General features: G+C 45.4%; 1 protein-coding gene across 1 annotated transcript; it reads left to right on the top strand.

Moving 5' to 3' along the window:
- Positions 1–374: 374 nt before the first annotated feature.
- Positions 375–9090, top strand: LOC144488011 (SWI/SNF-related matrix-associated actin-dependent regulator of chromatin subfamily A member 5-like). The gene is made up of 7 exons (XM_078206028.1): positions 375–472; positions 4605–4715; positions 5865–6107; positions 7829–7862; positions 8425–8429; positions 8663–8744; positions 9016–9090. Exons 1-7 carry the CDS (start codon positions 375–377, stop codon positions 9088–9090), a joined length of 648 nt encoding a protein of 215 aa, XP_078062154.1.
- The last annotated feature ends 5035 nt before the right edge of the window (positions 9091–14125 follow it).

The raw sequence follows: 14125 nt of genomic DNA, 5'->3' as shown, positions 1-14125 counted from the left end.
TCAGAAGTATTTTAGTATTTCTTTTTTTTTGTTAAAGTAAGAAAAGCTATGTTTCTAACTGAATGCCTAACTGCCCATTCTTCCTGTGTGGGTGTCCTGTAGCTTGTTACAGAGATGGGAGTAGGTGGTCCAAGGGAAAAAATGATTTTTTTCCATGTTCAATTGCTCACCTGCCGAACAGCTGAAACTGATTTGCAATTGTTATGAGCAGCTGGGCATGTGTTTTATGATATCATTTGTGAACGATCTAATTTGGATGCTACCTTTTTAAATTGCCATTCTTGTTCTTCTAGTGATAAACAATGTAATCATTGAAACCATTGGATGAGGCGTTGATGGAAGTAACACAATATGCTAAAACGTTTGGGGTTGGCATGACTAGAGCCACTTGTTGTTCTTTGCAGGACTTTGATTCTTGGTTTGACACAAACAACTGCTTCGGGGACCAGAAGCTGGCTGAGCGATTGCACATGGGAAGCTTCTTATCTTATCTGTATTCTGATGCTGGGACGTCATTAAAATGCAAAGCTATTTTGGGCCCATCGCCCTCAGAAATATTATTCACAAAGTTGTATATTTGTGTGATGAAGTGATGTGCCTTGAGAGTGTTTGGGGCTAATTTGAAGAAACAGCAAGGTTTCTTTTCTTCATTTACTGGGTGTGGATGTCGTTGACTAGACCAGCATTTATTGGCCATCCCATGTTGCCCTTCAGAAGGTGGTGGTGAGCTGCCTTCTTGAACCACTGCAGTGCCTGAAGTTCTAGGTACATCCACAGTGCTGTTAGGGAAGGAGTTCCAGTTTTTTTGACCCAATGACGGTGAACAAGCAGCGATATGTTTCCAAAGTCAGGATGATGAGTGACTTGGAGGGAAACCTCCAGGTGGTGGTGCCCCCAGGTACCTGCTGCTCTTATCCTTCTAGGTGGCAGTGGCTGAGAGTTTGGAAGGTGCTGCCTAAGGAACCCTGGTGAATTCCTGCAGTGCATCTTGTAGATGGTACACACGGCTTTCACTGTTCATCGGTGGTGGAGGGAGTTTGTGGAAGGGGCAGCAATCAAGTGGGCTGCTTTGTCCTGGATGGTGTTGAACTTCATGACTGTTGTTGGAGCTGCACTCATCCAGGCAAATGGAGAGTATCCATCACACCCCTGACTTATGCTTTGTATCTGGTGGAGAAGCTTTGGGGAGTAAGGAGGCGAGTTACTCACCGCAGGATTCCTGGCCTTTGACTTGCCCTGGTAGATTTAGAACTGTTAATTCATTGATTAAAAATGTGATGGCAAAAACTGAGGATCTATATTCTACTAACTGTTTATCCCGAGCAGTGTTAAATTTTGAGTTACTGCGTGTGAATTACAAATTAATTTGACTTTTATGAAGTGATAAAGAACATAAGAACATAAGAAATAGGAGCAGGAGTAGGCCATCTAGCCCCTTGAGCCTGCCCCGCCATTCAATAAGATCATGGCTGATCTGAAGTGGATCAGTTCCACTTACCCACCTGATCCCCATAACCCCTAATTCCCTTACCGATCAGGAATCCATCTATCCGTGATTTAAACATATTCAACGAGGTAGCCTCCACCACTTCAGTGGGCAGAGAATTCCAGAGATTCACCACCCTCTGAGAGAAGAAGTTCCTCCTCAACTCTGTCCGAAACTGACCCCCCTTTATTTTGAGGCTGTGCCCTCTCGTTCGAGCTTCCTTTCGAAGTGGAAAGAATCTCTCCACCTCTACCCTATCCAGCCCCTTCATTATCTTATAGGTCTCTGTAACATCCCCCCTCAGCCTTCTAAATTCCAACGAGTACAAACCCAATCTGCTCAGTCTCACCTCATCATCAACACCCCTCATCTTTGGTATCAACCTGCTGAACCTTCTCTGCACTCCCTCCAAGGCCAATATATCCTTCCGCAAATAAGGGGACCAATACTGCACACAGTATTCCAGCTGCGGCCTCACCAATGCCCTGTACAGATGCAGCAAGAGATCTCTGCTTTTATATTCTATCCCCTTGCGGTATAGGCCAACATCCCATTTGCCTTCTTGATCACCTGTTGCACCTGCAGACTGGGTTTTTGCGTCTCATGCACAAGGACCCCCAGGTCCCTTTGCACAGTAGCATGTTGTAATTTTTTTCCATTTAGATAATAATCCAATTTGCTATTATTTCCTCCAAAGTGAATAACCTCGCATTTGTCAACGTTATACTCCATCTGCCAGATCCTCGCCCACTAACTCAGCCTGTCCAAATCTCTCTGCAGACCTTCTATGCCCTCCACACGATACGCTTTTCCACTTATCTTTGTGTCGTCAGCAAACTTTGTTACCCTACACTCAGTCCCCTCCTCCAGATCGTCTATATAAATGGTAAATAGTTGAGGCCCCAGTACCGATCCCTGCGGCACGCCACTAGTTACCATCCGCCAACCAGAAAAGTACCCATTTATTCTGACGCTCTGCTTCCTGTCGGATATCCAATCCCCAATCCACGTGAACACCCTACCCACAACTCCGTGTGACCCAATCTTCTTCAGCAACCTTTTGTGAGGCACCTTATTAGACACCTTTTGGAAATCCAAAAACACCGCATCCACCGGTTCCCCTCCGTCAACCGCACCAGTCACATCTTCATAAAAATCCAACAAGTTCGTCAAGCTCGACTTTCCCCTCATGAATCCATGCTGCGTCTGCTTAATCGAACCATTCTTATCCAGATGGCCTGCTATTTCTTCTTTAATGATGGATTCCAGCATTTTCTAGTTCCACCACTTCTTGCAGACATGACTTACCTGCGATCCACTGGAATTAAGTGGTGGCTCTATTCGTGTAACGAGAATGGTTTCTGCCCAGTCCAGCTGCATCCCACTTAGAATGGATTAGAACTGTTAAAGGGCACAAAGCTAAATGAACATTTACCAGGTGTTCTTGCATTCAGTAAATAGTGCCTGAAGTAAACATGGCATTTAAGGTGCTGGAATAGGCAACTTAGAAATTGATGAGACGAATAGATAATTATTGCCTTTCACTCGATGTAGGCAACTACCACAGCTGTTTTTAATTAGGGTGGACATTTTAGCCAGATCTGAATAATTTGAATCACTTCAGATATTACATAATATGGTGAAGGGGGAGAGATTTCTTCCGCTTCATTTACTCTCAATTATTTTTTCTGTGGCCATATATTGAACTCCTCAGTTGACCTTGGTAACAAGGCCCATTAAGCATCCCCACGGGCTGTTCCAATTGCTGATCCCGACCTTGATAAGAGCATTTCAATTGATGCTGGATCTCCAGTAGAACTGCTTCCTGATCAGGAAGACTTGCTAAATTAAAGTGTTTTTATCACATTTTGGGAGGTGCAGGGTAAGGGAAATAGAATAATTTTTATTTGCTGAAATGTCTATCCACTATTTGAGAAGCTGAAATGGGTTGGGGGAGAGGAGGAATGGTAGGTTACAATTACTCGGATTTATCTCCTCTTCTGTTCACACTACAAGCTCCATTTCCGAACCATTCACTCCAAACCTCTGTCTGGTTACTGTCTGTCTGAGGCTTCACCAAACTCTTTGCAATTGTGATCTCCTAATTGAGCCTGAACTACATTTCCAACCCCATATTCTCAATATTACCAATACCAGCACCATAATATCGCCCGCCCTTGTTCAATCCCTTAATTAGCACGAGGTTTTCCTAAACAGCCTCCCACCTTGCACCACGTGGAAGATTCGATTCATCAGAACTGCTGCTGACATGAACCAAGTTCTGCCCACTGCTCCATTTGTGCATCGCTGATGGTCAACCTCCAGCTGTTTAGCCCAATGCACTGGAATTCTTTCCCTAAATCTCTCTGCCTCTCCAGCTCATCCTTATTTAAGACACTGCTTTAAAAACTCCTTGGTCACCTCTCAATGGTTTTTTGGTAGCTCAGTGTCAAATTTGTCTGATAATTGTCCCTGTGATGATCCTGTCGACATCTTATTATCATAGAATCCCGACAGTGCAGAAGGAGGCCATTTGGCCCATCAAGTCTGCACCAACCCCACATATTTACCCCGCCAATCCCACTGACACCAAAGGTTTATTTAGCATAGCCAATCAACCTAACCCGCACATCTTTGGAATGTGGGAGGAAACTGGAGCAGACACGAGGAGAATGCACAAACTCCACACAGAGAGTGACCCGAGGCCAGAATTGAACCTGGGTTCCTGGTGCTGTGAGACAGGAGTGCCAACCACTGTGCCACCATGCCACCTATGTTAAAGGTATTGTAGAAATGTACATTGTTGGGGAATGAGGGAAGTGAATTTAAGGTTACTGTATTTCTTTCTCATAAAGGGCTGGATTCCAAGGTCTGATCTGTTATGTTGCAGAATAAAGCTGTTGACAATCTAATCTGAAGTTGTAGGTGTTTTCATCAAGTGAACATTCAGCCCACACCTGTAGATGTGCTTCAACCCATGGCTTGTTCAGCTGTTTTTGTTGAACCTGTGCTTCAGTCCACAGAACTGTTCAGTGCAGCTTTTGTAACATTGCATTATTTTGCTTGACCTTCTTGGGCATCATCAGTGTGTAAAAAGCATGTATTCTCACCTGAATTAGGTATTGAGACCCTTCCTCCTCCCACATATTAAAGCTGAGGTAGAAAAGAGCCTGCCGCCAAAAAAGGAAGTCAAAATGTATGTGGGCCTGAGCAAAATGCAACGGGAATGGTGAGTGCACAACTTGTGAATCTTAATGTGTTGCATTGTGAAGTACGGCATCATCTTGCAACAACTCATTGAAATTGTGCTGCACTTCAATCAACAATTAGAGCATTTGTAGAACTAAGGGAATAGATTCACCAGTGTAAGCGAGTGTGATTTTACCCAATGCATCAATAATAGGCTGACTCCCTACTATTGACCATCTTGCTTCCGTCTGATCTGTAAGATTTTTGTGTTTGGAATTCTAACTTCCCTCAATCATTTCCATTATTTTTGCCCGAAACAGAAGATCATCATTGAATTCAGACTGGACGATTGCCATTCAAGTGTGATTATTACAGTGCTTTCAAACTACTTTGCTCTCAGCTTTGGGCTTTCTTCTTTCAAACCCCAATGCAGCCCATTATTGATACCCACCTGATCAGGTACTAGTGAGGTGTCCCCTCCAAACTTATTAACCAGGTCTATCTAGTTGGTCAAGTAGAACGCTGCAAAGCCCTTCAAATTGAGACTGCACCCGATGTAACACAATGTCATTGCCTCACGGTGATGCCAGGATCGCTGCCATAAATATAAAATAGTCACTCATAAATCAAACAGGAATTTAGGAGAAGATTCAAAAAAGAAAGTGGCAGAGTGGTTAGTGTGGAACTCACTACCACAAGGAGAGGCATGACATTGATGCATTTTAGGGAAGTTTGTTAAACATAGAATGGAAAAAGAAATCGAAGGTGTGAGGAGACTCTTATCATGAACACTGATCTGGAATTGTTGATCTAAGTGGCCTGTTTCTGCGTTACAAATACTTAATCCCAGAGTACTTCATATTGCTCGCATCCAAATGACATGGAAAGGAATATTCCCATCCCTTCAAACCCTGGCCACCTGGGATGAATTGTGCTTTATATCAAAGAACAAAATGTTGAGTGTGTATTTGTCGTAAGATATGGGTTTCTATATCTGTGAGGCTTAGATGGAGCACCCTGTTCCCTGGTAGGTGAGAGGGGTTGGAATGTGGATCCTAGACTTTGTCCGAGGCACCTAGAGAACAAAGCATTCATTTTAGGTTGCAATTGCTTTCTGTTGAGCTCCATTAAAAAAATGAATTTATCTCCAAGTTGGTGTGATGAGTTTTAATTCTGGCCTTGCTGACAGGTACACCAGGATATTAATGAAGGATATTGACATCCTGAACTCCTCAGGGAAAATGGACAAAATGCGTCTATTGAATAGACTGATGCAACTGCGCAAGTGCTGCAACCACCCCTATCTGTTTGACGGAGCTGAACCTGGCCCACCTTACACCACTGACACTCACCTGGTAGTTAACAGTGGCAAAATGGTGGTACTGGACAAACTGCTGCCGAAAGTGAAGGAGCAAGGTCAGCCGCAGGCCTGGTCAAGGCTTTTGTTTCCCTTTCTGTCTTTCAATCTTTCTATAGGAAGGAGACATGGGGTGATTTGATAGTTTCGTGGATACTTGAGTAGCTCGGACGGGGTGGGGGGTGGCCAACATAAGGCATAAGGCCCAAATTAACGATTGTCAGGCCGTAAAGGGAAATTAATTGAAAATATTCCAAAATGTGTTATAAATTAATATGTAATAAACTCTGGAATCAGCAATGGTTTTAGTTATAGTAGGACAGGCAAAGAAGCTTACTGAGATCTCCTTGAGGAGATAACCAAACTAAAACACAATGCAAATTAGGTTTTAGAATATGTTCAACAAATCTGTGATTAGAGAGTAAATATAGTAATAAAGTTCACGCTTTGTGAAATAGATGACATTGTCTCAATGGATTAAGAATTAGCTTAATGTTAATGTTCCCACTTTGGGAGGATGTAGGTTTGGATTCAGATTCGATTGGAAATTCAAAGAGCACGCCAGTCACTCGAACTCGAATCCATGACCAAATTAGTTGAGACTCTGGAGACCAGGAGGAATTGAACAAAAACTACTGTGTAGTCCAATCCATATAGAAGGAAATCGGGTGGAGTGGAAAATCAAACATCCTGGTATATAGATTGGCTGTAAACAACCGCCTGCATGGTTATTTGTGCATTTCCGAGTGCGATGTCAGACTTTGTCATGCTCTGGAGCACTCCTGTACCTGTGCTGTAGACTGATCAAAAATAGAACAAGATTTTTAGTAAATGAAAGGGGTTTGTGATGTTTAGCCTTCGTAAGCATGCAAGGATTTCCACGACAATGTCTGCAAAAGAATTTGAAAATGATCACTGATGACACCATGGCAGCATTTGACCTGTGCAGCAAGGTACAGCAGATTGCATGCTGTGATGTTATGGGTTACAAATCAGCACAGGTTTTAATGAGTTAAAAACTGCTGAAAATACGCAACTAATCTGGTAGCATCAGCGAAGGGTCAACTATGACTCTTCAGAACTCCCCTCTCCACAGATGCTGCCTGACCTGCTGAGTATTTCCAGAACTTTGCTTCCATCTATTTAGCTTTTATTTCACAAGTTTTAGTGACTGTTTAAAACAATGGTGTGTCTTGATCTGAAATCGCATCCTGTTTTAGTCATTCTGGCCTGCCACACGCCATCCACTGGGGCTGGGGGCTCCCAAAAACTGGCCGATTTCGCATCAAATATTCTTCATGAGGAGAGTTGGATCACAGGCCTCTGCAATGCTTGATGGGCCCCATCCTCCTTCCGGGGGAATAGTTACAGGAGCCAAATATTCTGAAAATTGGGGGCTAACGTGTTGGGAGAAGGTGAATGGAATAATTACATGGTTTGGGATTGCAGCTATTTTTTGATTAGGGTTTAGGTTTTGCTGCCCAAACTGCAGCACCGTCTGGAATCCACCTGGAATATAAACCCTTCGAAATCATTCCCATCAATCATGGCAGCTGGGTCACATGGACAGTTCACATTGTATGAATTATAAAATTGGAGTTGGTTATGTGTTCATTTATGCCTCCTGTACTATAACTAGTTTACGAGATTACTCTGCATCCTGCAAGTTACCACTGAAATTTGTTTTCCATTATCCACATCAGTAGATGTAGGTTTTTGAAGCATTTGTGTATCTGCGCTGTGTTCTTGGCTACCGATCAACCGATTACCCTGATGATTGTTCTTCTTTTCCACAGGTTCTCGGTGTTGATCTTCAGCCAAATGACCAGGGTACTGGATATAGAACATAGAACATAGAACAGTACAGCACAGAACAGTCCCTTCGGCCCACGATGTTGTGCCGAGCTTTATCTGAAACCAAGATCAAGCTATCCCACTCCCTATCATCCTGGTGTGCTCCATGTGCCTATCCAATAACCGCTTAAATGTTTCTAAAGTGTCTGACTCCACTATCACTGCAGGCAGTCCATTCCACACCCCAACCACTCTCTGCGTAAAGAACCTACCTCTGATATCCGTCCTGTATCTCCCACCACGAACCCTATAGTTATGCCCCCTTGTAATAGCTCCATCCACCCGAGGAAATAGTCTTTGAACGTTCACTCTATCTATCCCCTTCATCATTTTATACACCTCTATTAAGTCTCCCCTCAGCCTCCTCCGCTCCAGAGAGAACAGCCCTAGCTCCCTCAACCTTTCCTCATATGACCTACCCTCCAAACCAGGCAGCATCCTGGTAAATCTCATCTGCACTCTTTCCAGCGCTTCCACATCCTTCTTATAGTGAGGTGACCAGAACTGCATACAATATTCCAAATGTGGTCTCACCAAGGTCCTGTACAGTTGCAGCATAACCCCACGGCTCTTAAACTCCAACCCCCTGTTAATAAAAGCTAACACACTATAGGCCTTCTTCACAGCTCTATCCACTTGACTGGCAACCTTTAGAGATCTGTGGATATGGACCCCAAGATCTCTCTGTTCCTCCACAGTCTTCAGAACCCTACCTTTGACCCTGTAATCCACATTTAAATTTGTCCTACCAAAATGAATCACCTCACATTTATCAGGGATATCTTGGAAGATTATTGTATGTGGAGAAACTACGAGGATTGTAGACTGGATGGACAGACGCCGCATGAGGAGAGACAAGTATGTTTTTTGCCCTGTGCTTTCAAAACTGAGTTTGTTTGAGGAAAGTTCTCACCTCTTAAATTGATCTGAGGCTCTATTATCTAAGTAAGAATTCTAGACTTAAGGTTACAAAACTGACTCAAGGTTTTCAAACAAAAAATATGAATATTCAATTTGAATCCAGCATCTATTTGTATTTTTAAAAATGAAACTTTCCAACAATTAGTAAAAAGTTTGGTCCCAATCGTTTGTTCAATTCTGGCTTAACTTTTCTCTCTCATCCCTCCAGGATTCTATTTCTGCTTTCAATAGTCCTGGGAGTGTCGTGGTTCCCCAGGACGACAATTCGTTCACATCGGTTTAAAACAGAGAGTCTGAGCAGCGATCTTCCAAGCAATAGACTTTATTTCTCAGCACAAGCGAAAAAGTCGGGATCTCCGGATCAATCCAAAGAGCCCTTGGGCTTACAATCTTTTATGTACATTTCAGCCTCATATCTCAAGATCCTCATCTCCCTTTTACAGCCTGTCCTTGGTTGTTATCTTACCCTACAGCCCGACCTTTCTTTGGCCACCATTAGTTTTAGTTGACCCTTTATCTGTTTTCTTTGCAATTGGTCATTCCCTGTTATATCTCTTTGTCTCTTAAACCATGGTGGTTATAACTCTTGCTCTTATCTGAACTTTTCTGTTTGTCCAATAATCGTGGTTTTGCAGGCTAAGGCCGAATGTGTTTAGAAGAAAAGACATCCTCTCTGCTGATTTATGGTCCACTAATGTGTTTAGAAGAAAAGACATTCTCTCTGCTGATTTACGGTCCACTATTAAGTTGAACCACCGAGCAGTCTTCCTTGTTTTCTTAAGTGACTATTGTTTGCTTTCCTTAATTACCCCCAGGACAGGTACAGCACGGGGTTAGATACAGAGTAAAGCTCCCTCTACACTGTCCCCATCAAACACTCCCAGGACAGATACAGCACGCGGTTAGATACAGAAGAGAGCTCCCTCTGCATTGTCCCCCATCCAACACTCCCAGGACAGGTCGAGCATGGGGTTAGATACAGAGTAAAGCTCCCTCTGCACTGTCCCCCATCAAACACTCCCAGGACAGGTGAAGCACGGGGTTAGATAGAGAGTAAAGCTCCCTCTGCACTGTCCCCATCAAACACACACAGGACAGGTGAAGCACGGGGTTAGATAGAGAGCAAAACTCCCTCTACACTGTCCCCATCAAACACTCACAGGACAGATACAGCATGGGCTTAGATACAGAGTGAAGTTCCCTCCACACTGTCCCCATCAAACACTGACAGAACAGGTACAGCACGGGGCTAGATATAGAGTAAAGCTCCCTCCACACTGTCCCCATCAAACACTGCCAGGACAGGTACAGCGTGGGGCTAGATATAGAGTAAAGCTCCCTCCGCACTGTCCCCATCAAACACACCCAGGACAGGTACAGCACGGGGTTAGATACAGAGTCAAGCTCCCTCTGCACTGTCCCCCATCAAACACTCCCAGGACAGGTACAGCACGGGGTTAGATACAGAGTCAAGCTCCCTCCACACTGTCCCCATCAAACACACCCAGGACAGGTACAGCACGGTGTTAGATACAGAGTCAAGCTCCCTCCACACTGTCACTATCAAACAATCCAATGATAGATACAGCATAGTGATGGATACAGGGAAAAGCTGGTTCCACACTGTCCACATCGAACTCACCCAGGGCAGGGACAGCACGGGTCTCGATAGAGAGTAAAGCTCCCTCTACATCGTCCCCCATCAAACACTCCCAGGACAGATACAGTACTTGTTAGATCCAGAGTAAAGCTCCCTCCGCACTGTCCCCATCAAACATTCCCTGGAGAGGGACTACTCGGAGCTAGATGCAGAGTAAAGCTCCCTGTGCACTGTCCACATCAAACACTCCCAGGAAAGATAGAGCACGGGGTTAGAAACAAAGTAAAGCTCCCCCTCTGCTGTCCCCATCAATCACTCCCAGGACAGGTACAGCACGGGGTTAGATACAGAGTAAAGCTCCCTCGACACTGCCCCCATCAAACACTCCCAGGACAGGTACAGCACGGGGTTAGATACAGAGTAAAGCTCCCTCTGCACTGTCCCCATCAAACACTCCCAGGACAGATACAGCACGGGGTTAGATACAGAGTAAAGCTCCCTCTACACTGTCCCCCAACAAACACTCCCAGGACAGGTACAGCACGGGGTTAGATACAGAGTAAAGCTCCCTCTACACTGTCCCCATCAAACACTCCCAGGACAGGTACAGCACGGGGTTAGATACAGAGTAAAGCTCCCTCTACACTGTCCCCATCAAACACTCCCAGGACAGGTACAGCACGGGGTTAGATACAGAGTAAAGCTCCCTCTACACTGTCCCCCATCAAACACTCCCAGAACAGGTACAGCACGGGGTTAGATACAGAGTAAAGCTCCCTCTACACTGTCCCCATCAAACACTCCCAGGACAGATACAGCACGGGGTTAGATACAGAGGAAAGCTCCCTCTACACTGTCCCCATCAAACACTCCCAGGACAGGTACAGCACGGGGTTAGATACAGAGTAAAGCTCCCTCTACACTGTCCCCCATCAAACACTCCCAGGACAGGTACAGCACGCGTTTAGATACAGAATAAAGCTCCCTCTGCATTGTCCCCCATCAAACACTCCCAGGACAGGTGGAGCACGGGGTTAGATGGAGAGTAAAACCCCCTCTACACTGTCCGCATCAAACACTCACAGGACATGTTCAGCATGGGGTTACAGAATAAAGCTCCCTGCACACTGTCCCCATCAAACACAAACAGGACAGATACAACACGGGGTTAGATACAGAGTAAAGCTCCCTCTGCACTGCCCCCATCAAACACAAACAGGACAGATACAACACGGGGTTAGATACAGAGTAAAGCTCCCTCTACACTGTCCCCATCAAACACTCCCAGGGCAGGTACAGCACGGGGTTAGATACAGAGTAAAGCTCCCTCTACACTGTCCCCATCAAACACACACAGGACAGATAGAGCATGGGGTTCGATACAGAGTAAAGGATTCGAGTAGAAGAGCAAGGATGTCTTACTGCAGCTGGACAGGGCCTCGGTGAGACCACACCTGGAGTCTTGTGTGCAGTGTTCCTCTCCTTATCTGAGAAAGGATGTACTTGCCACAGAGGGAGAGCAGTGAATGTTCACCAGACTGATTCCTGGGATGGCAGCATTGATGTCTGAGGGGAGATTGGGTCGGCTGGGCCTGTATTCACTGGAATGTAGAAGAGTGAGCGGGGATCTAATTGAAAGGTATAAAATTCTGAAAGTGCTGGACAGGCTGGATACAGGGATATTGTTTCCTCCGGCTGGGGGTGTCTGGAACAAGGGGTCACAGTCTCAGGATACGGGGGAGGCCATTTGGGACTGAGATGAGGGGAAACCTCTTCACTCAGAGGGTGGTGAACCTGTGGAATTCTCTCCCACAGAAAGCTGTGGAGACCAAGTCACTGAATATATTTAAGAAGGAAACAGATAGATTTCTAGACTCTAAAGGTGTCCAGGTGTATGGGGAGAGCGCTGGGGTATGGCATTGAGACAGAGGATCGGCCATGATAGTGTGGAATGGTGGGTCAGGCTCGAAGGGCTGAATGGCCTCCTCCTCCTCCTATTTTCTACGTTGATGTGACCGCCCCAAGTCTCTTTGGGCCTCCATTCTTTCCAGCCTTTCCCCATTCATAAAGCAATCTGTTCTATCCTTTTTAAAGTGGGTGACCACACAATTGTCTCCAATGAAATCCATCTTTCACTCTTTGAACCATTCAGTTAAGACATTTTACTTTAGGGCGGCATGGTGGCACAATGGTTCGTACTGCTGCCTCACAGCGCCAGGGACCCGGGTTCAATTCCAGCCTCGGGTGACTGTGTGGAGTTTGCACATTCTCCCCGTGTCTGTGTAGGTTTCCTCCGGGAGCTCTGGTTACCTTCCACACTCGCAAGATATATAGATTAGATGGATTAGCAATGGGGTTATGGGGATAGGGCTGAGGTGAGGGCCTGGGTAAGATACTCTGTCATCAAGTCTGTGCAGACTCAATGAGCTGAATGGCCTCTTATGCAGCGGAATACCTCTTTGCCATTTGAAGCTTCTAGCGGTAAGACTTAAAATGCTGCCTATTTCTGTGAAATGTAGCAAACATTCAGTCTCATCACCGGGCGACATGATGGCACAGTGGTTAGCACTGCTCCCCCACAGCACCAAGGACCCACGTTCAATTCCAGCCTCGGGTGACAGTCTGTGTGGAGTTTGTACGTTCTCCCAGTGTCTGCGTGGGTTTCCTCCGGGTGCTCTGGTTTCCTCCCACACTCCAAAGATGTGCGGCTGGAGTTAATTGGCCGTGCTCAATTGCCCCTTAGTGTTAGGGGGATTCAGGCCCGGGTGGTATTGTTGTCGGGGGCAGGCTTGATGGACCAAAGGACCTCCTTCTGCACTTTAGGGATTCTATGATGAACGGCATGGTGGCACAGTGGTTAGCACAGCGCCAAGAACCCAGGTTCAATTCCAGCCTCAGCTCGCTGTCAGTGTAGAGTTCTCCCAGTGTCTGCGTGGGTTTCCTCCGGGTGCTCCAGTTTCCTCCCACAGTCCAAACATGTGCGGGTAAGGTGGATTTGCCATGATAAATTGACCTTAGTGTCAGGGGATTAACAGGGTAAATATATGGGGTTACGGGAATCGGGCCTGGGTGGGATTGTGGTCGATGCAGACTCGATGGGCCGAATGCTCTGCCCTTTAGGGATTCTATGATTCTAGGATCTCAAATCATTGATAAATACGATGAAACTGAGACAGACACGGGGGCTTTGCAGCAGCAGGCAGAATGGGAATCATTGCATCCTGCACCGAGTTTTATTACACAACCAATTTCAGAAAATTCACAACTCTAATTCACAACAGCAAAGTGTGGGATTGCAAACTTGGAATTATTAGCCCAGGACTAAAGTTTAAAAGCTAAACACTGACATTCGGAAACAAGAGATGGCCTCGCATCTTTAATTCTGTGATTGTCCCCCATCTCCTGCTCTGAATATTACAATATCTCTGCCCCCTTCATGCGTCTGCAGACTTTGAAAGTTACTCAGACACCGGTGAAACTAGTCTTTATCTCGGGGCATTTCCTTTGAAATATGCACCTTCTGCAACGAGACACAATCTAATTGACGCTTTCTGATACAACCTGAATCTCCTTTCAAACAACCTCCCAACCCCACTGTGCAGGAATGTCACCTTTTGTCACATTCCCCAACACAATTGTTGACACTTTATCAGGCGGGAAAAGTAGATTCAACTGACAGATTCTGAGCACCAGGTCGAATCTTTAAGATGTAAAAATG

The sequence above is a fragment of the Mustelus asterias genome, unplaced genomic scaffold (assembly GCF_964213995.1).
Source record: "Mustelus asterias unplaced genomic scaffold, sMusAst1.hap1.1 HAP1_SCAFFOLD_1200, whole genome shotgun sequence".
NCBI classification, from domain to species: domain Eukaryota; kingdom Metazoa; phylum Chordata; class Chondrichthyes; order Carcharhiniformes; family Triakidae; genus Mustelus; species Mustelus asterias.
This window is presented reverse-complemented; position numbering and strand designations above follow the sequence as displayed.